Source organism: Chiloscyllium punctatum, chromosome 1 (genome assembly GCF_047496795.1).
Source record: "Chiloscyllium punctatum isolate Juve2018m chromosome 1, sChiPun1.3, whole genome shotgun sequence".
Taxonomy (NCBI): domain Eukaryota; kingdom Metazoa; phylum Chordata; class Chondrichthyes; order Orectolobiformes; family Hemiscylliidae; genus Chiloscyllium; species Chiloscyllium punctatum.
The window spans coordinates 30,047,462-30,071,350 of NC_092739.1; the positions used below are offsets into that span (position 1 = coordinate 30,047,462).

Consider the following 23,889-nt stretch of genomic DNA (forward strand, 5'->3'; position numbering starts at 1 on the left):
GCAGATGTAGGTGAGGGTCCTAATGTGCATGCCAAATCTCCTGAACCACTTGAGAAAGAAAGGGCATTATTGTGCCTCCTTGACTGTTGCATCTACGTGGGAAATCCAGGACAGGTTTTTTGGTTGTCGTCACTCAGAAGAACCTGATGCTCTCTATCCTATCAATCTCACTGTTGTGGATGTAGATGGGGTTATGTTCTCCTCCTTTCTTTTTGAAGTCAATGATCAGTTCTTTAGTTTTGTTGACATTGAGACAGAGAAGTTAGGAGGGATGGGTCAGGGTGGAATGTTCTTTGGAGGGTCAATGTGGATCCAATGGCCTGCTTCTGAACTGAAGAGATTCTATAATTCTGTGGGCAGTTGCTATTACTTTAGTCTTGTTACAGACTGGTAGTAAAAATTTATCTCAATGATTAATTAATAACTCCATCATCGTTGTATAATTTGTCCTCAATGCTGGTCACGCAATTCCTCTTTTTAATTAATGTACCAGCTTGTAACTAAAAGGCTTTTATTTCAAAATGAATTTTATTTTTGTTAAACACTCCCGTTTTATGACTTGGAAAGTATTATTTCTAAGTTTCAATGTGCATTTTTATCAAAATGCAATGACTACGTATAATTTCTTGGACAGTGGGGGAAAAGATACTGCTTTAAACCAAGGAAACCGTGTTAGAATGTGTTTCCAGTTTTAAAAGCAAGTTGCTGGAGCACACTGTAAGTTGCTTACACAATGGATATCACAGCAGAGGGGAGAGATCCAGACAAATTGATAGCCCCTGTTCAGAGTAATTCTGCCCAGACAGTCAGTTGAATGGTTTTTCAAATGGCACCAGTGATGGGTTCAGGAAAGCTCACCAAAGTATCAACTTCTGACTGGTGGCCAACTATAGTTTAACACTGACCCGCGTTGGGTGGAGATAGAGAATAATAACAGAAAAAGGTAGAAGCATCAGCATCTCTCTCTTTTTCTTTGCTCTGATAAATTGCCCTCTCTGTCAAAAGAGTTGCAGAGAGAAACAAAAATAGTAAAGCCCCTTGGTCCAACCAAACAATCAGTGAACTAAAGCGAAGAAAGGAAAAGGACTGTGGAACCAGTCCGTCTAGTTTGTGATTTTAGATTGCCAATAAAGGACTGTGTTCATCTTTCCCCTCTAACTCATAATATTTGTTGTTTGTATTTTCCTTTGTACATGTGTAAGTTTTTTTTAAAAAGGGGTAAAGTTCAGGTCACATAAGTTAGAAATCCTGTCCTTTCACTGTTCTTGTTTAAGTTGTACAGTTGTAGATTAACAATTCATCTGGTGTACTTTTTTGCTATTAGATAAAAACTGTTTGGTTACAATAAATAGTTATTTTCTTGTCAAATGATTTTAAAAAACGGTTGTGAATATTCTTTTAACCTAAATTAGACAGGTAAATTCGGTTCAGCCCTTCAGTAGTTTCATCGCATTTTGACATTTGTGATGACTTGGGAAAGGTGGGGTTTGATGTTTAGCGCACCACCTACAGTTATAACGGCAATGCACTCACCAATTACAAAACAAATTATAAATGTAATATGAAAAGAAAGTAAGCACATTTTAAAGAATTTCTTAAAGATATTATCATGGCAACCTTATAAATCAGACAGAATAAAATCTGTTAGTCCATATTTTCCAAAGTTGGGGCAAAAATCAACAATCCTTTCAGTCAGTACCTACTCTAAACCTGGAGGAATATACCTGAAAGGCCTCACAATGGAGCATGTGCTATTCCTACCAAAGACAGGGCTAAGCATGGGTTTCCCAGGACTGGGGGCCACTGTGCACTTGTCTGTCAGTTGGCAGGTGGATTATGGTGGCTTGCAGGAATGGTTTGGAGGTACCCTTTTAGGGTCCAGATTTGGAGGAGTAAGCTGAACCACAGACAAAATCTGTGATGAAAATTAGGCTTCTGTAATGTACGCTGCTGATATAGGTGTTAGCCTCCGCCATGTTAATAAAGAGATCAGCCTCTGCCCTAGTGAATGTAGTAGGGTTGCCATTGCATTTTGCATGTATGAATTTCATATTAATGACATCCTCTTTTAACGTCTGTTTTATCCAATTAACAATTTGATAATTAGGATACTTTATAAAATTTCTTCTTAAATTTTTTTTGTTAAGTTGGACCAATTGATATAGCAAATACATTTTGTTGTTGACTAGCAGGGATTTGCTGTTTCCTTCATTATAGGTACAATGAAAGTAGACACATTGGCTGAACCTTGTATTTTTTTAAGTGCTAATTGAGTTGAGACCTTTGGAGGTTTTTTTGCAGTGAAACACAGGAAAATGCCTTGCTGCACCTTATCAAACTCTCCTTATTTTACTATCTGCTCTGCCCTAGACACCCCTTTCATCTCCTTTGATCCCCATTTTGCCAAGCTCCTTTCTCAGGACAACTGTGCCCAGCAGATAGCCACCCAAAGACCTTGCATCCACAACATCTATAAAAGACTACCATGTACCTAGTCAAGCATTGGTATTACCCCTCACCGGCAGCTTCAAGGCACAGCAGGCACTAACCCTTGCTGCTCACAGTACATATCTGGCACTACTGCTGATCCCTCACACGTACAACATGATTGTCTCACCTTAGTTTAACAACCACACCACACGCTTATGTCTCCTTGGCTTCATTCTTTCTAATACCCTCTCCAAGATGCAACTACACTGTCCCCAATGGGCACTGGAGACTGGTTGCTTGTATTTGTCCCATCGAGAAACATCACATGCGGAAAAGCACTTGACTGCACATGTAAAGAACTGCCCCCAATGTTGGGAGAGACCTCGCCAGACATCTCATGATTCTGCCACAAATTTTACCACATCCCACATCTTTCAGGTTCCTATAAGGTTCTGCCATATATTTTATGACTAATGTTATTAGACCAAACAAAATCAGTTTTAAGAATTTTTACTCTAATAAAGGCATAATAGTATCAATTCAAACTACTCAGTCAGCAACGCACTACAGCAAAGCTATCCCCAGTGACTTATAACCAAATTGAAAAGGCTCACACTACATTGTACAGTTATGGCACATTCTCAGCAGATGTCTAGCCTTCTATCTAATGCCCCAAACACCTGCTAATTCAGTGAGCTCTCCTCTCTGTTTCACCAAGTTGAAACTTCCAGTGCCTTTTAAAACAAAGTTTCCTTCACTCAGACTTCCGAATCCATATTTATATGGATTTGCATAGGCAAGGCACACACTGGGTTCCTTGGTCTTCAATTTTCCAATGCAAGCTTTGTTGCTAGGAACAGGGGTTCCATCCTCACCAGCATTCCATTTGTTGATTAACCCAAAAATATTTTTTCCCCCTGGCTTGGCGTAACAGCACTTGTCTTTGGTCTGTCCGCCTTAGAGAGTATGAAAATAACCTTCTCCTTTGTGTTCAGGTATTAAAACACAAACCTGACTTTCATTGTGGCTTGATTTTGACTCCTTGCCCCTCTTAGAAACAGGATGTCATGGATCTGTCATTATCCAGAGGGTCAGTGTGGATTTGTTGGGCCGAAGGGCCTGTTTCCACACTGTAGGGAATCTAACCTGATCTAATCTAATTCTTACTATGTGGTGACCACGTGATGTGGCGACAACTCTGATATTGCAGAACAAGACATAGATATTATCAAATAGCGTTCAAGGCAATTAATTAGGGTGGCATGGTGGCTCAGTGGTTAACGCTGCTGCCTTACAGCACCAGGGCCCCAGGTTCAATTTCAGCCTCAGGCAACTGTGTGTGTGGAATTTACACATCCTCTTCATGCCTGCACGGGTTTCCTCTGGGTGCTCCGGTTTCCTCTGGGTGCTCCAGTTTCCTCCCACAGTCCAAAGATATGCCGGTTGAGTGGATTGGCCATGCTAAATTGCCCAAAGTGTCCAGGGGTATGCAGGTTACATGGATTCCCATGGGAAATGCAAGTTTACAGGGATAGGGCATGGTGGTGGGTCTGGGTGGGATGCTCTTCAGAGGGTCGATATGGACCTGATGGGCCAAATAGCCTACTTGTACACTGTAGGGATTCTATGAAGAGTGAAACAGGAAAGAAGATTTCTGATGATTCACTCCTACCTTTCTCCTTATTCTTCTTGCCCATTGTATTTCCTCTTTGCATATAAGAGGCATCTGACCAAATCTAGGTGTCTATTGACAATATAGCCAGGAATCAATGCATGATCCTCTGTGTCCAAGGATGACCCAGTCATGGTGAGGTTTGCTTTTTTTTTTAGTTTTCGGTTATCTGCTGTACTTGTCCAATATTGCAGTATAGATTGTACTCAAATTGTGGATGAAAATATTTCTGGTTCATAATTGTACTCCCTTCAAGCATACTGAGGTAAATACAAGCACAAGTACAAGAATGGAAATTGGTGCTGTGTGGGTGGGGTGCTGGAGGTAGTAGAGGTGCAATGCTGTTAGTTTGAGATTTGGAAATATGAAAAGTTGTTTATCAGCAAATTGGAACTCAAAAGCTTATGAATAATCCCCCAGTCAGAGCACAATATATTGTTCTTCAGTGGACAGTATATGTACCTCCTCCACACTGTTTAATAAATATTGGCACTTAGATCTTTAGGCAACTGACTCTGAGGAGATTCTCCCAACTTCAGACTGAATCAGTGCTATTTCACTGTATTGTTAGGTGATAAAAATAAAATGCTCCAACTACTAGAGGCATTCAGTTGTTCAGATAGTAGTATCTGTGTGAAGCAAAACAGAGAATGTAGGCTGCTGATGGGATGGACAAGGATTTGGTTGGATGCAGAAATTCATGCTACCGATCAGTGAGCCAGTTTCCTGGCTCCATTCCATTCCTGGACAATTTTCCCAGAAGCAGGATGGCAGCAATGGCAGGACTTTCAACCGATAAGAAGTGGGTTGCCAGGTGAAGCCCTTGAAGATCTTTTCCTGCAGGCCTTCATGTGCCTGCAGGCAGTGTGGTGCAGTAAAGCTACTTGGAGGTGGCAGTATGACATCAGACCAAGACCTCTTATTCCCGCCAGGTTTAGAGATGTTCCCTGCCTGTCTACCTGGATTCAGCTGTAGCTGCAGATCACCTGTGGAGGAGTATTGGTGACCCTGTTGCAAAAGGCTTTTTCAAAAGTTTTTTTTAGGTTTCAAAACCATTGTCATATCTTTCTTGTCTTGGGATCCTGCTTCTACTCCCTTGTTTTGGGTTTTCCAGGTTCAGCTCCATTATCCTTAATTGGCTAGTAAATCTCCCTCTGGATACTAGTTGACTAAGTTCAGGAGAAGCGCACGTGAGAATGATTGTTTCCCACATAGTATGGGTTTCTGCTTCCTGGAGGAGCTTGATGCTGGGGAGTGGGGTGGGGGGGGGGGGGGGGGGGAGTCCTCCTTACAGCCTTAATGTTACATGTCGATTGAATGCACACAATGTCCTATTGGCTATTACTACATACTGATGGGATAATGTAATATTATTGCTAATTTTAATGTGCTATTCATTTTAACATTATTGTAATACTAACCATAAAATTAATGTATAATTTAATTATGCCAAATAGTGCAGAAATCCTCTTGAGATTCTGCTTCTCAATCTAAATAGACAATAAAATCTCCAAAGTTTGCCCTTCAATAAACACAAGAGGAAGAAAGGTACCCCAAAGACAGCCTAGCTCGTCTAACACTGGGTCTTATGACTCATCTCACCTTGACGATTAGAGGTTTTACCAGATTTGATCATTGTTATAATAGCTGTTATGTTTTTTGTTCAATACTGAATGAAACTTCTACTCTGTTTTTAAGAAAAAGCAAATAAATTTTCTTTCTGGTTACCGGTTTTCTTTTTTGAAATGTCTTTGTTGCATAGCTTTGACAAAATATGTCACATATTAAATTTATAGTGTATCCTTCCAGCATTGTGACCATTCTAAACAGCCCAGTTAACTAACTCAGTTTAAGAGACTTGAGAATTTGGTTATTGCATTTTGAATAATCACGGATATGATGAAGTCTTGTTAGATAACAGCAATTCACTCCAGTAACTAATTGCTAATTGGAAATGCATTTTGATATCCTACTTCAGGTTGATTACAACTTAGAGATCAGTTCCTTAGATTAGAATGTGATGGTTTTGCAAGGAGAAAGGTTATGCTGTGAGAGACACCATTTTAATTTAATGCAACTTCTCATTTTCTTTCAGTAATACAACTCTCAATTGTCTGATTTCCAGGAGGGAAAACAACTGCAGAATTAGCTAACTACAATTGATTTCAGAAAAAAAATGTGAAGGGGTGATATGATATTGCAGGGGTTTGAAATACCAATATTGTGTTCTTATCAGCTTTCAAGTTTTTTTATTACTCCCAAGTAAGGCTGTCATTTCTGTTCCTCTACCTGGAATATGCATTTCTCCCTGCCCACATTTCTTTGTGTTACATCCAATTAATCTTCTGCACTTTGTTACAGAGGAGCAAAGATCAAATAAATTATATTCGACTGTAGCCACATTTCCTAGATAATTGGTAACAGATTAGCCAGCTCTTCCAGACCATTGAGCCAGGATTTTCAGCTCATGTTGAGGTCAACTTTAAAATCACACCTGTATTACAAACAAATTGAAACATCTAAGCTAGTGTGTTTATTTTAAAAAAGTCAAAGGTAAGCAGATGAGATAAATACTCCGAAAAAAAATTTCTGTAAACTGTCCATGCTTTTTAAGTAGATACACTTTTGAACATTTTCTGCCATGGTTTGCATCATTCAGTGATAATGCTGACGTATTCAGGCATATATTTCTTGTTGACTGGTATTTAATTCTAAATGCTTTAATAATTTCAATTTATTTTTCAGAATGGATTCACTCCACTCTACATGGCTGCGCAGGAAAATCATATTGAGGTTGTGAGATTCCTTCTGGAGATTGGAGCTAACCAGAGCACAGCCACTGAGGTATAGTCTTCTGCACTGACGCTTAATGGCAGAGTAAGAAATGACCATTAGACTGTTACCAATATGAAAATAAAATTTTGGAAGCCTTCCACCTAGTCATTGATGGCTTTTATTATAATGGTTCACAAAAATGTTAACTTGAATGTCTATAGAATTTTCTGTCAAAATAATAATGAAATTAATGGTGTTCCTTGATTTATTGATGCCCTTTCCATATAGCCCTTTGAAAATTTCCCTTCTGGTGTCTATCCAATTCACTTTTAAAAGCCAAAACTGAATCTATTAGCACCAACCTTTCAGACAGTACTATCCAGATTTTGATGAATTGATGCGTGACACAAAGTTTTTTTTTCCCCTCATGTCAGTTTCAGTAGTTTACTAAACACTTTTTAATTCTTCATCCACTGGTTCTTTATCTGTTTGCCAGTGGGAACAATTTCTCTTTATTCTGTTGAAATCCACGTGATTTTAAATGAATGTCAAAACATTTCTTCTCCAAGGAGAAAAGTCTCAGCATTGTCAATATATTCATGTAATTTCTGCGTAAATACAATCCTTTTCCGAGCTACCATCAGTTTTGAAAAAGTGTCACTGGGCATGAAATGTTAACTCTGGTATTTCCCTACAGATGTTGCCAGACATGATAAGCTTATTCAGCAATTTCTGTTTTTGTCCTGATTTCCAGCATCCGCAATGTTTTTGTCAATGAAATTTAATCCCCTCTTTCCTGTAATCATTCCCATATTTTCCGCACCCTTTCTGTTTTACAAGTATATTATAAATGAACATTGATAACAATAGTTACTACTCTAGTAATTGGTGGTTCTGGTGAAGAGCTTTGAGCTGTTTCTTAGACACATGTTAAACATTTTATCTCTTTTTAATAGGAAACATGACTAAGAGCAGAAGAGAAAAACTGAAATAGAAAAATAAACTGTTTTTCTTATCATTCATTTCCTCGTGTTTTGTGAAAAGAGAAATTTAATTTATGAAGGCAAGAGTTCAATTATCTCACATAAAGCAGCCCCTAAAACCCTTCAGGGTATGAAATTTAATGAGCTTTGTTCAATGAAATAAATCATTTCATGTAAATTTCAGTTGAGAGTACCAGTCATTTATATGAAAAATTGACAGTGTTTTCCCAAATGTGACTTGTGGTCAGTCCTCTTGGACCACTGAACCTATTAGTTATTTAATCTCATTTTCACGTAGCAAGATAGACAGGTTAATGTTTGCTGTGGGCTAATGTCTAAGTCTTTAAGGTATTGCAATTGCTGTAATGCTTAAATATTAGAAAGTCATAATCATGCATCAACAAAGTAAACATAAGAAAAAGAGAAGGCCTCAATTGTGCTTAAAAAATTCACATCCCCTGCATTAACCAAAATGCATAACTTAACTGAACTAAGCATGGAGTATATAAGCAATAGATAATCTTTAAAGAAATTTGACATAATTTGCACAAGCTGTAGATTCTCTCAAGGCACAAAAACCAGAAACTGTGGATAACAAGTTATTGTATAATATTAAATTTAATGGGAGAAGGGCGGAGATTTTGATCCGACTTCATAAATGAAAGGAAATGGAATGTTTTCATTTTACTGTCAATCCCCTTCTTTTCCTAATGAAACAGCACACCTAAAAGTCTGAGCAGCTGAGGTCTTTCTCCAGTGAATCTGCAAGTGGCCTCTGAAACAGTGCAGCAATTCAAACCTCTATAGATAACGTAAGATCTAAATATTTAACTTGTATTTTTCTAATGTGCGAATGCTCAAAAACAAAGGATATCCAGGTAATTTGGTGCATTTAAGGATGGATGTTCTGGTTTTCCCTATCAAAGGTACGGGCAGAGCTTGGAACCGGGGAAGGTAGGAAGGAGGTTTACTACCTTATATGAGCTGTGAGAAAGTGGAGCCCATTTTGCTAGATCACAGAAGCTTAAAGTTAGACCTGATGCAAAGGAAAAACAGTCCAGAAAACTTTGACAAAATAAATCCAACAAATTGTGCATTATATGGCATAAATTTAGCACATCCTCATCACAATGAAAGCTGAGATTCAGAGAATATTTTGCACAAAGGTTCCTAAGACATGGAATGTATTGCTTGGAACTGTTTTGAATGTGAATTCACAATTCTCTCAAATCAATTATATCTTAAGAGAAAAAAGTATGTTCAAAAGGGTATGGAGAAAGTGCAGGGAAATGGGACTTTGTGAGTTGATGCTTCAAAAAGATACTGCTGGTGAAATTGGCTAATTTGGTTCCTTCTGTTCTGTAAAATCCTGATTCTGTTACAGATACCCTCGAGACTGGAACCTGCAGGCACCATCTGTACTTGCCCTGAGGTTATGGTGAATTAATGTGGGTTAGAATTTTAATAAGATACAAAGGTAGACAAACATGCTCTAGGCTTCCTATCAATCAGTTGGATAAATGGTAAATAACCTCAGTATTAGAACATTTAGTCATGATGTGCACTTTCGGTAAATGTTAAATGGGAACATTGTTTGTATAAAAGAGGCCTTCTCTTTCTCCTTATTTAGTTTGCTAATTAGTGAGCAATTGATGTTTGTTTTTGAACCTTCGCACATTAGAAAAATGTCAATAATACATGTTAAATATTTAGATCTTACATTACACATAAAGATTTGAACTGCTGCATGGTTTCGGAGGCCACTTGCAGAATCAGTGGGGAAAGGTGTCAGCTGCGTAGAATTTCAGGGGGTGCTGTTTCATTAGGAAGGTCAGAATGTACAAGATTGTGAACATTTGAAAGTGCATAAGGTGCAAATTTAACAACTGGAGGAGTTTCCCATCTGACCACCCAAAGAGTCTAAAGGGGAAGGTTAATTGTCTGCATGCAAAATATCCGTTCTTCACTTGAATCGAAATCCCACCTTGGAGAGCTGCTGGCCTTTTCTATAGTCCCAGTAGCACCACTTGGACCTGTGGGCACTGCTGGCACTGCAAACAATACCTGAAATCTAAAACCTGGAGTTCAGGATCAGGTAGATATGGGGAATTCCATGACAGGAACGGGAGCTGACACCCTGAGGTTGATTCTGTCTGGATGTATTCTGGGAGATGTTGGTGTTAGGAATCAACCAAGTGAATTTCTGTTGAATTACCTCTAATGCCATTGTATCCTTCCTTAAATGCAGAGACCAAACTTACACATTCACTCGATGCAGCCTCACCAACACATTACACTGTTGAAAGATGATTTCCCTGTTTTAAAACTCCAACTCCCAAGCCAATGAATGCCCAAAATTCAATTGCTGGCTCCACTTGCATGCTAACCTGTTTGTTTTTCTTTCACAATGACACACACATCTTTCTGAAGTCTTCAATCATTTAATTAGTAGTCTGCCTTTTGATTCGTCCTACCAAAGTACATGAACTCTCACTTTGTTGTATTCAACTCTGTCAGCCAGTTTTTTTCCCCCATTACTCAACCACTTACTGAATAGTCTCCATTCAGATTGTTAATATCCTCATTAGAACATACCCTCTTGCCTATTTTTGTATCATTAATAAATGTGGAGACATTATACTCTGTCTCTTCCTCCAAGTCATTAATACAGAGAGTAAATAATTGAGATTCTAGGACTAAACATGAGAGAAAATTAGCTAGCAATGTGAAAATGGATAGCAATGATTTTTAGAGGCTTTTAAAAAAGTAATTAAAGAGAGAGTTGGTTGTCTAGGTAGTGAGAATAGGGATTTAATGGTAGATAATAAGAACGTGATAGATGAAGTGAACAATATGCTCTCTCTTCACTACATAGGGAACGTGAACCATTCCCAGTAATAGCCAAAAATCAGGAGAAGGGAATAGGATAAGAACCTAATGAAATCATAATCATTCGGAAGTGGTGCTGAGCAAACTGTTGGAGCTGCTGGCTAACAAATCCCCATGTCCTCATTGATTTCATCCTTGGGTCTCAAATGTGGTTGCTACTAAGGTAGTAGATGTATTGTTAAATGTTGAAAATTTTCTAGAGTCTGGAAAGATTCTATCAACTTGGAAAATAGGAGGTATAACTTCTCTATTTGAAGAGGTAGGGGGAAGGCAGAAAACCAGATACTATAGGCTAATTAGCTTGGTATTTTCATGGCAGAGGTGTTAGATATTACCAGTAAGGATTTTCGAGCTGGGTGCTTTAACATTGTCAAGGTAATCTGGAAGAGCAAGCATATGAAGTCAGTTTTGTAGGGGAGGATTGTGTTTAACTAATGTATTGGAGTTCTCTTGAGGGAGTGCAATGTACTATAGATAAGAGGGAGTGCATTCACAACCAACTTAGATTTCCAAAAGGCATTTGACAAGGTGCCACATCAAATGTAGTAGTGTATGCGTTGTAGAAGATTGACTGACTGAATGAAAATAGAGGCCATGTGTAAATGGATCTTTTTCAAATTGGCACGATGTGACCTACAGGATCTGTACTGAGGCCACAACTTTTCACAATTTGTATCAATGACTTCAATGAGGGGAGCAAAGGCATGGTAGCTAATTTTTCAGGTGACACAAAAATAGATAAGTTGAGTTATGAAGAGCACACGATGAGGTTGAAGAACTATGTGGATGGGTTTGAGGGCGGCACGGTGGCACAGTGGTTAGCACTGCTGCCTCACAGCGCCAGAGATTAGATTAGATTAGATTACTTACAATGTGGAAACAGGCCCTTCGGCCCAACAAGTCCACACCGCCCCGCCGAAGCGTAACCCACCCATACCCCTACATCTACATCTACCCCTTACCTAACACTACGGGCAATTTAGCATGGCCAATTCACCTGACCTGCACATCTTTGGACTGTGGGAGGAAACCGGAGCACCCGGAGGAAACCCACGCAGACACGGGGAGAATGTGCAAACTCCACACAGTCAGTCGCCTGAGGCGGGAATTGAACCCGGGTCTCCGGGTTCAATTCCCGCCTCAGGCGACCGACTGTGTGGAGTTTGCACATTCTCCCCGTGTCTGCGTGGGTTTCCTCCGGGTGCTCCGGTTTCCTCCCACACTCCAAAGATGTGCAGGTCAGGTGAATTGGCCATGCTAAATTGCCCGTAGTGTTAGGTAAGGGGTAGATGTAGATGTAGGGGTATGGGTGGGTTACGCTTCGGCGGGGCGGTGTGGACTTGTTGGGCCGAAGGGGCTGTTTCCACACTGTAAGTAATCTAATCTAATCTAATCTAAAAGGTAAAACTTGCAGACAGAGTACAATGAGGGAGAGTGTGAAAGTCTTCGCTTTGGCAGAAACAATAAAAAACAAATTGCTACTTCTATAGAGAACATTTGCTGAATTCTGTTATACAGAGGGATCTATTATATGAATCACTAAAGGTTGATATACCAGTAAAGCAATTAATTAAGTAGGGTCGGGAATACTGTCCTTAGGACAGAAATTTAATGTAAAAGTAAGGATGTTAAGCTTCAGTTATACAGGGCATTGGCAAGACCAAGCTCAAATACTGTGTGTTGTTTAGATTTTCTTATTTAAGGAAGGATATCAGTGCATTGAATCAGTAGAGGTTTCTCGATTGATACCTGGAATGAGTGCGCTCTTGTGTGAGAGTATGAGAGTTTTGCAGATTGGTCTGTTCTCACTGGTATTGAGAAGAATGAGAGGTGACTTGACTGAAATATATAAATGGTCCTTTATGGTCTTGACAAGGTACATGTAGAAATGATATTTCCTCTTGTGGGCAAGTTTAGATGTATAAGCACTATTTTTCTTGAAGAAAATTGTGTGACCTTGAAACTTCCTGCCTCAGAAGATTGTGGAGGTGGATCATTGAACACTTTAGAGGTCATAGAGATGTGCAACACAGAAACAGACTCTTGAGTCCAACTTGTCCACGCTGACCGAATATTCTAAATTAATCTCGGCCTATTTGCCAGCATTTGACCCATAAACCCTTCCTGTTCACATACCCATCCAAGTGACTTTAAATGTGGTAATTGTACCAGCCTCCACAACTTCCTATGGCAACTCATTTTTTACATGCACCATCCTCTGCGTGAAAAAATTGCTCCTTAGGTGTCTTTTAAATCTTTCCCCTCTCGCCCTAAACCTATGCTTTCTAGTTCTGGACTCCTCCACCGCAGGGAAAAGACCTTGTTTATTTACCCTATCTATGCCCCTCATGATATTATAAACCTCTATAAGGTCACTCCTCAGCTTCCGATGCTCCAGAGAAAATGGCCCCAGCCTATTTAACTTCTCCCGATAGCTCAAACCCTCCAACCCTGGCAACATCCTTGTAAATCTTTTCTGAACCCTTTCAAGTTTCACAGCATCTTTCCAATAGAAGAAGGTAAAGAGATCCTTGTTAGACAAGGATATCAAAGATTATTGCAGAGGATGAGAATGTGGAAATTGAAACACAAAGATCAGCCAAGATGTTATTGAATATTATTTAATTAATATATTGAAATTGTTGTTTTGCCAAATGGCAATACTTTTCCTAATTTGTATGTTCATATGTATATTTATTTCTGCTGTTTTTTATAATATTGCTTCAAATAATTATTATATGGTATGACATCCTTTGTTTTTTATTTAATAATCTTTTATGCTCTTTCTGTTAAAAATGGACAATATCCTTTTATGTTCATTACTGTAAACAAATAGTGAAACACATGCTCTATTAGGTCAGGTCTCACTCTAGGATGTGAATTGCATTACCATCAGCTGGAATCATAATAGAGGGATCATGGTCAAACGCCTTTTGGAAATCTAAGTACATTATGCTTACAAACACACTTTTATCCACAAAATGTATCACTTCTTTAAATAACAGCAACAATTTTCCCCTTTCCCTTTCATGAAACCAGGCTGACTCTTCCAAGTTTCTTGGAGTTTTTAACGTGCTCAGCTATAAACTTTTTAATGATCAATTCTACCACCTTCATAGCAACAGACATCAAGCTGATTGCCATGTAGAAGTTTAGGAAATACGATGAGAGGAAAATCAAAGTTGTTGTGTGAGTCACTGGATTGATAATCAATGTCAGTTGACATCCCATCTCAGAAACACAGCTGGAGAAGTCAAGGAAAGGAAGGGAAGATTTAAAGATAGTCCATGTTGTTCTATGCAATGGAAAACAATAGTGATCACACACATCACTTTCTTTTTGAGTGCAGGTGTTGTATTTACAGTGCTTCTGAAGTATCTATCTGGTCCCAGACTCTACATTTCAGTTCCGTTTCTCTTTCTCAGTCACTTCACACAGGCTTGACTAACAGCACAGAGAAAACAGTCAACAGACACACAGAATCAAACACCGAACAGTTAGTCACTGAATACTGCACGTGGAGTCACAGAGTAATAGAGATGTACAGCTTGGAAACCAACCCTTCGGTCCAACCTGTCCATGCCGACCAGATATCCCAACCCAATCTAGTCCCACCTGCCAGCACCCAGCTCATATCCCTCCAAACCCTTCCTATTCGTATACCCATCCAGATGCCTCTTAAATGTTGCAATTGTACCAGCCTCACCACTTCCTCCGGCAGCTCATTCCGTACCGCCATCTGTGTGAAAAAATTGCCCCTTAGGTCTCTTTCACATCTTTCCCCTCTCACCCTAAACCTATGCCCTCTAGTTCTAGACTCCCTGACCCAAGGGGAAAGACTTTGCCTATTTACCCTATCCATGCCCCTCATAATTTTGTAAACCTCTATAAGGTCACCCCTCAGCCTCCGATGCTCCAGGGAAAACAGCCCCAGCCTGTTCAGCCTCTCCCTATAGCTCAAATCCTCCAACCCTGGCAACATCCTTGTAAATCTTTTCTGAACCCTTTCTAGTTTCACAACATTTTTCCGATAGGAAGGAGACCAGAATTGCACGCAATATTCCAACAGTGGCCTAATCAATGTCCTGTACAGCCACAACATGACCTCCCAACTCCTGTACTCAATACTCTGACCAATAAAGGAAAGCATACATAACACCTTCTTCACTATCCTATCTACCTGCGACTCCACTTTCAAGGAGTTATGAACCTGCACTCCAAGGTCTCTTTGTTCAGCAACACTCCCTAGGACCTTACCATTAAGTGTGTAAGCCCTGCTAAGATTTGCTTTCCCAAAATGCAGCACCTTGCATTTATCTGAATTAAACTCCATCTGCCACTTCTCAGCCCATTGGCCCATCTGGTCCAGATCCTGTTATAATCTGAGGTAACCCTCTTCGCTGTCCACAACACCTCCAATTTTGGTGTCATCTGCAAACTTACTAACTGTACCTCTTTTGCTCGCATCCAAATCATTTATGTAAATGACAAAAAGAAGTGGACCCAGCACCGATCCTTGTGGCACTCCACTGGTCACAGGCCTCCAGTCTGAAAAACAGCCCTCCATCACCACCCTCTGTCTTCTACCTTTGAGCCAGTTCTGTATCCAAATGGCTAGTTTTCCCTGTATTCCATGAGATCTAACCTTGCTAATCAGTCTCCCATGGGGAACCTTGTCGAACGCCTTACTGAAGTCCATATAGATCACATCTACTGCTCTGCCATCATCAATCCTCTTTGCTACTTCATCAAAATCTCAATCAAATTTGTGAGAGATGATTTCCGACGCATAAAGCCATGTTGACTATCCCTAATCAGTCCTTGCCTTTCCAAATACATGTACATCCCGTCCCTCAGGATTCCCTCCAACAACTTGCCCACCGCCGACTTCAGGCTCACTGGTCTATAGTTCCCTAGCTTGTCCTTACTACCCTTCTTAAACAGTGGCACCACGTTTGCCAACCTCCAGTGTTCTGGCACCTCACCTGTGACTATCGATGATACAAATATTTCAGCAAGAGGCCCAGCAATCACTTCTCTAGCTTCCAACAGAGTTCTAGGGTACCCCTGATCAGGTACTGGGGATTTATCCACCTTTAACCGTTTCAAGACATCCAACACTTCCTCCTCTGTAATATGGACATTTTACAAGATGTCACCATCTATTAGGGGTTTAGATATGGTTGACAGTGAGAACCTTTTTCTGCGTATGGTGTCAGCTGTTACTAGGGGACACAGCTTTAAATTAAGGGATGGTAGGTATAGGACAGATGTTAGGGGTAGATTTTTTACTCAGCAGGTTGAGAGTTCATGGAATACCCTGCCAGTAGCAGTGGTGGACTCTCCCTCTTTATGGTCATTTAAGCGGGCATTGGACAAGCATATGGATGTTACTGGGCTAGTGTAGGTTAGGTAGGCTTTGGTCGGCGCAACATCGAGGGCCGAAGGGCCTGTACTGCGCTGTATTTTTCTATGTTCTATTTCCCTACAGTCAATATCTTCCATATCTTTTTACACAGTTAATACTGATGCAAAATACTCATTTAGTATCTGCCCCATTTTCTGCTGCTCCACACAAAGGCTGCCTTGCTGATCTTTGAGGGACCCTATTCTCTCCCTCGTTACCCTTGCTTCCATAATGTATTTGTAAAAACTCTTTGGATTCTTCTTAATTCTGTTTGTCAAAGCTATCTCATGTCCCCTTTTTGCCCTCCTGATTTCCCTCTTAAGTATACTCCTTAATTCTTTTTCTCTTCTAAGGATTCACTCGATCTATCCAGTCAATACATATGCTTCCTTCTTTTTCTTAACCAAACCCTCAATTTCTTTAGTCACCCAGCATTCTCTATACCTACTAGCCTTTCCTTTCATCCTAACAGGAATAGACTTTCTCTGGATTCTCATGATCTCAATTCTGAAAGCTTCCCATTTTCCAGCCGTCCCTTTACCTGTGAACATCTGCCCCAATCAGCTTTTGAAAGTTCTTGCCTAATACCATCAAAATTGACATGTGGAGAAGGTTACAGATTGTAAAATAAATTCTGAAAAATGGATGAGGGCAAAGATTGGAAGCAAAATATTTTTCAGTTATCCCTTGAAATATAAAAACAAAATGAATGAAGCCACATGAGTAATTGCTCAATGAGAGAAGAAGATTTAATCAGGCAGGAGAGGGTAGTTGTGAATGTGGACCAGTGCACTCATGAACGTACAAATCATGAGTTGAAGGAGGCCATTTGGCCCCTCGTAGCAATAGCTACGGCTCAGATGGGAAATTGTCAGCTGTTCAAATGGTAGAAAGTATCATAAATTTGGTGACTGGAAATATGAGGAAATTGAAGATAAGAGACAACATTGAGATAAGGAGAAGTAAGTTCCTTGGGGTGAGAATGGACTGAAATAAAGGGCCTTTCAGGACACAACTCTTTGTGGGTCTCAGGAAGGAAGTGTATGCAGGCTGAGGTGTTCGGGAACTGAGATGAGTGGCTACAGATAGAGGCTATCCGGAGGAAATGAGGTCACTAAGAATCTGATATGTGATGGCTTATTATTCATGTTTTGGACCAGGATTCAAGGTAGCTGGAGGTGTTGGACAGTTAATGTTTAGACTTCAGAAGTCTGTATGCCAAACAAGAACAGTAGTACCTTTGTCAGCATATTTATTGATAATATGAGAGTTGGGCCTGAAAGAACAGAGTGCTGCAAGTTGAGGAAGGTTTGAGCCGAATAGAAGAATTAATGTTTCAGATATCATGATGGCACTTGCCAAAAATGGATGGAGAGCAGATAAGAGATGAAATTGAAGGTGGAATATAATTCTGGTAATGAGAGAAAGGGACTACTTAGCTAAAGAACTGACTTGACATGACTGAAAAAGTCTCAACATCAAGGTCTCGAACTGTGTTGTGGCGATAAGGGGATGAATCTCTGACTTTGCAGGGCACCAAAGGCTGTGTTCACTCATCTTTCAGATGTTATTTAACTCTTGCTCTTCAATTGGAAAATTGTGAGACCTTGTATTCAAAGCTTTGTCATGATGATAAGGTGACATTGTTAATTTTTCTAACAAGTCCCTTTGTCGTTTTCAACAGATACTGAGATAAAATGAATTCCATTGAAGCACATTATTATATAATTTTCAATTTGCACTGTCCTAAGAAAACAATACCTATTTCATCTGTACATTCTATCTACCAAACTGGAAAATGGTTTTCTACAAAGGACAACAATGGGCAGTGCGCCTTATTTATTGATCAAATATATTTTTCTCTATCTGAGAAAAGTAGTTTACATATAATGCTTAAAATTCTAACAGATTAAATATTCACTTAATGATAGTAATGGAAAACATATACATATTTATTGGGAAAATCCCCATTGGCTTTTCATTCTATACAATGATTTATCAGTCTATAAATAGGGTTATCAGTGGGTAACTGCAGATGCTAATTTACTTCATGACATACAGAAATCTGTAAGTGATGAAGACTTCCTTTTGAATGGGATTAAAGCTGAATTCAAGAGTTAGATACCGAAATATCTGTATTTATCACAAGTTTGAAAAAAAAATACAAATTTCCTAGTCCCATGTTGGGTAGTATCGTTAAGAATTCTCCCTCTTCAGGTACTGTCTTGATGTCCTTTAAATCTGTAATTGTAATCCCTCCCCTCAGGCAACCAACATTAAACTCCACAGATCCTGATAAAGTTATGAATAATTCAGTTCAGCATCAGGGAGAGGACTGGGGTCAGTAGCTAGGGAATAGAATTTGTAATGGCGACGAACACCTTGGAGTGAAATTTACTGCAGGTTTGGGAACTCAAAAATGGGTTGTGGAACAAGCTTTTAGGCAGCAGGATTAACTCCACAATTTTAGACCATGTGATCACCTAGTTGGCCAGCTGTGTGTCAATTGATCATTGATATAAGGATGGCAATTGAGCTTTCAATGCTGCCAACCCAAACAGCGTGTCTCCAGCTTTCTTGGTCCATGGGCTGCTGGCAAGTATAAATGGTAGTGTTTACGACCATTAGTGAAATGCCAGTCGCTGTGTAAAGTGCCCCATGGAGCAGGAAGTTGACTTATCTCCTAGTCCACTGCTGGGAAGCATCCTCACATGGCTCCCCATCATTTCACTGACCACCCAATTGTCATTCCTGATACTGGGATGGGGAAAATTTGAGCCCAATGACTACTCTTTCCAACATTAGTTGGAGGAAATTTCTACTCTTTTTTTTTTCTGATCGGAATCAATTCACCTTGATACACCTTACAAACATTATGTTCTAAAAACATTTGATGGTGTGTCTAAAACTAGTCCCGGGACTCGGCAAGATGGTGGCGATTCTGTAGAACTGCTGTGGACAGCTCTGCCTAACAGCCAAGGCATACTGGTGTTTTTTGGCCATCCCTGGCCAACTTATATGGTGGAATTATTAGTTTAAAACCTTACAGAACACATACTTTTTAATATTTGGGAGTGGGAAGGATGCCAAAGGGAAAAGGAACAAGCAAACAGCAGCAGGGAGGACACTCCCCTGCAGCACCAGGCACACCAGAGACTGCAGCAAAAGCAGCCTCTCCAGAACCCCCCCGGGGAACCTAAAAGACTCTCAGGAATTGGCTGCGGCAATGGAGAGACTTACCTTGGAAGTTGTGGCTGCGATTGAGGAGACCTGTGGGGAGGTTCGTGCCCAGGTCCAACCTATCGCATCCATGCTGCAGAAGCATGAGCAGGAGATCCAGGGCCTCGGGGAGAGGCTGGAGGAGGTGGGGGGTCGAACTAAGGCCTCGGAAGCTGCATTGGAGGCCTCATCAAGTTGAGTCCAGGTGCTGGAGCGAGAGGTGTGGGCCTTGTGAGACCATATCGACTATCCAGAAGAAGACTATGCTTCTCACTAAGCCCTATAAGCCCGATACAGAGAGATTGTTGCTACGTTCCACAAGCAGCCTTTCGATTAGAGCCCTCTATAGCCTGCTAGGTGGCAGGATATTAATCGGTTATGTGAGGTCTGGGAGCAAGAGCTGGGAGTGGAGATCCCTTCTGAAACATGGGAGAACGTATGGGAGAACACTCAAAGGATCTCAATCTGTATTAGGACATGCGCTATGCAGTTAAAGGTGCTGCACAGGGCTCATCTGGCACCAGATCTTCTGGCGAAGTTTAAAAAAGGGGCATCTTCAGTGTGCCCCAAATGTAAAATAAGTGTAGGTACTCTTACCCATTGCTTCTGGACATGCCACAGACTCCGTGTTTATTGGAGTGCTGTGGCGGGAGAGACAGGGAGAGTATTGAGGACTGAAGTTAAAGTAGACCCGATATCTCTTCTCTTAGGTCTACCAAGTTTACCATCTTTAGACGGGCATGGGAAGAAACTATTTAATATTCTTGCGTACTGTGCACGGAAGAATATTCTGATGAATTGGGTGTCTGAGAACCCACCAGGCTTGCTGGGATGGCAGAAATTAATTATGGAGCACATTCGCTTGGACATTTTTACAGGCACGGTGCACCACAACAGACAATTTTTATAAGACATGGCAGCCCTACTTGAGTAATTTGGATATAGATTTGTCAGTTATCTTAACTAGGGCATTTGTTTAACCAGGATGATTAGATTTGTCAAGCCCTGGGCCCTGGAGGAGGGGGTCTCCCGAGTTAATATTGGTGTTTATACAATATTCCCGTTCCTTTGGGAGCTTTGCGTCGAGCATAGCTGTTCTTTTTTTTTGTTTTTTATTTTGCTTTTCTTTCTTTTTGTTTGGTGTTGCTTTGCACAGTGTTAGGTATTGCTTTGTATTATAGGGTAGTTTAGTAGTTAGTAGATAGTAGTTGTATTGTAATTTGTATTTTTTTCTTTTTATTATACTGATATTTGTTATTGACTTTTTTCAATAATTTTAAATGTTTGTAAAGTTAAAATTATTTGCTAATAAATATTTTTACATAAAAAAACCTAGTCCCAGTCCAGTTGATTTCCAATGGAGAGAGGTTTTTCTTTATTAATACTTTGGTCCCTGAGGCAATATTGTTAAATGTGGAGGGGAAACCGTAATGGGATAGTTCTGTGATCAGGCCTAAGGTCTGTGTGCACAATATTTTTTGCTTCTAAATGTCAGTTGGCATGTCCTAAGGACAGTGATTTCTGAGGCTCCAATTTAGACTTCATCAAGGCCTGTAAAATGAATGGGTGAATCCATTGGCCCCCTTGCTCTCTTCCTCCAATTCCCACTCTCACAACTCCAACCACCTACTATATTCCTAAAATTCTCCATCTCTCTCCCTACCTCCCCAATCTTGAGTCACTGCAATTTCCAAGCATTAAAATGGGAAATAGTCGGAAAAATCACTGGTGTAGGAGCATTAGTACAGCTGAAAGTGCGTACAACACAGGCACCAAGGGAACGCGCTTCTCTTTGTATGAAAGCATTGTTCCATTTTTAAATGCCTAGCTGTAATTTTAAGGCCATGTCTCTCATTTTTATTCCTCCACCAATAAGGTTAGCTTCTCCATAGCTACCCATCAATATTTTAAGGTCATGAGAATTCTTTCAGCAGAGTAAACACTTTAGTAAGTGCTTAGTCTTCTATATTCAAGGGAAGCCTTCCAGCTTTTCTCAAAACATTGTCATTTCCTCCTTCCTGCAGGGATGTAGAAAATGCATAAAAATTCAAGAGTTATCACTGTTACAGAGCAAATTTCTTTGCAAAAGCAACTGATGGACGGTTTTTGACTCATAAATGCCCTTGCGGAGCCACAAGACTGTTTAAAAATTGGTTGCAGTGAGCTCATTGCCCTTTGTCTTCTCCTGTTATTTGATCTGGTTTTGTCACGTTCACTGTTGTTTTCAGGCTGTTTTTACAGTTTGTGGGTTGCAGCCAGAGACTCGATGCAAGAAATAAAACCTGAGAGTTCATGGCACAGTGAATTTTAATAAAATGGCAGGTGTGAGATGTTCGAGACAACCACAAAATTGCATTCAAGTCTCAAGGCATTACTGTCAGTTTCTCCCATAGTGCACTTGATTTGCATTTGAAATCTTCAAGGGCATTTACAAAGAGCTGAAGTTCTGATCTAGAAATTAATGAAGCATTCACCCAGCTGAGTTCACAATTAGTGGGCAGAATTCAGTTTGACACACTTACATGAGGCATACGTTCATTAACTCTCATCACTTCAGCCAAGTTGTAGCAGTCCCAAAGGCAAGATGCACAGAGACTGCCATTGAGAATTAACTTTGCTTTTCTTTTTATCAGAGGTAGTCCTCTTAGTATTTTGGCATCCAATTGTTTCTTTTAACCAGAGGAGAAGGGATTTCGTACTAGAGGCACTGAGAATGACATTGCAATTATTTTTTCAACTGAATTATACAATTTTACATTGCTGAGGAAAATCATTTTACCATTATGATTGCACTGTTGTCCTGAAAAAGCTATCCAATTAATTCAGCTTCCCTGCATTTTCCCTGCTCCCTTTTATTTTCACCAAGGTTCAGCTGTGTCACAGCTTTGCTGTGAGGTAATAGGTTGCGGGTTCAAGTCCTACCTGAGCGCAGAAATGAAACAGACACTCCAGTGCAATGCAGAAGAAATGCTATGGTAATGGGAGATGCTGTTTTTCACACAAGATGTTAACCTGACATCCCATCAGCTATTAAGTGGTTGTAAAAGATCCCATTACACTATTTTGAAGAAGGGCTGAGGAGTTATCCCTGGCATCCTGGCCCATATTTATTCCTCCATCAACACCACAGAGACGGATTATCTAGTCATCATCACCTTGAGAGAGCTTGCTAAATGTAGATTGCCTGCTGATTTTTCTACATTCCAAATATGATTGGACTTCAAAAGAACATCATTGGCTCTTAATGAAAACCGAAAGAACTGTGAATGCTGTAAATCAGAAACAAAACAGAAGTTGCTGGGAAACCTCAGCAGTTTTGGCAGCATTTGTGAAGAGAAATTAAAGTTAACCTTTTGAGTCCAGTGACCCTTCCTCAGAACATACTGCCATGGGATCTTTTACAACCACTTAAGGGCTGATGGGACGTCAGGATAACATCTTGTGTTCATTGACTCTAAAGAGCTTTAGGATGTTAAGTGCTGTGAAACATTGGTCTGTAAATCCAAGTCTTTATTTTTGAGGCTTATGTAGGAATGTGTACAGTATTCAATCAATGCAGAACAAGCACGCAACATACCTTTTGTTCAAATATTTTTAGTTGCATGACAAAAAAATTGTTTTGATGAAAATGTGATCTAGATGAAGGTGTGTAGTTAGGCATCCTGGAATGTTACATTTTTTTCAAATTACATTTTTTTTCAAATTACATTTTCCAATGGAATCTTTGCCTCTTCACCTCTTCCTCTTTTATTATTTCGAACATTTTGAGTTTTAACTGAGAACATTAGGTCTACATGATTTATGCCACTGAAATTGCATGATAGGTAATGTACAAATTTTCCTTCAGCAGAAAGGTTTCAATACTTCCCCACAGTATTTAGCCAGTGATGAGGACTCCGTAGTGTGGTGGATCTATATTTCAAGCATTGTAAGCTCCTATATTACCACTCTAATATGTTAGCTTCAAATTTCGCTGTCGAGACAGAGTCAGGGCTTGTCCTAACTCCAGAGAAAATTATTACAGATGGGACCCATCGAGGAGGCAATCCCTCACCACTTGGGTTTGATAAATGGAGCCAAAGTCTAATGAGGCATCAAATTGGTTTAGAAAGTACTTAGTGCTTACTTTTGAACCCTTAACATGTTTAGAAAATACAGATGTAATATTTTAAAGATATTGACACATGATGATGGGCGGCATGATGGCTCAGTGGTTAGTATTGCTGCCTCACAGTGTCAGACGCCAGGGTTTGATTCCAGCCTCAGGTGACTGTGTGGAGTCTGCACATTCTTCTTGTGTCTGCGTGGTTTTCCTAGTGGGTTAGCCATGGGAAATATGGGGTTGTGGGGGTGGGTCTGGGTTGGACGTTCTTCGGAGGGTCAGTGTAGACTCAATAGGTCAAATGGTCTCCTTCTGCACTGTAGGGGCTATATGATTCTGTAAAAGTGACAGTTGTATTTAACAGCATATTTGGCTGTATTTTAATTTAGTTTATCGATGACTTCATTGTTTA

General features: G+C 40.0%; 1 protein-coding gene across 12 annotated transcripts in view; it reads left to right on the forward strand.

Moving 5' to 3' along the window:
- LOC140485944 (ankyrin-2-like) overlaps positions 1 to 23,889 on the forward strand; it is an 850,179-nt gene that overhangs the window by 609,447 nt on the left and 216,843 nt on the right. For all 12 annotated transcript variants that reach the window (XM_072584685.1, XM_072584421.1, XM_072584596.1 and 9 more), the window contains one exon: positions 6,848 to 6,946. In XM_072584685.1, the coding sequence (XP_072440786.1) occupies positions 6,848 to 6,946 (99 nt within the window). The remainder of the gene's footprint in view (positions 1 to 6,847; positions 6,947 to 23,889) is intronic.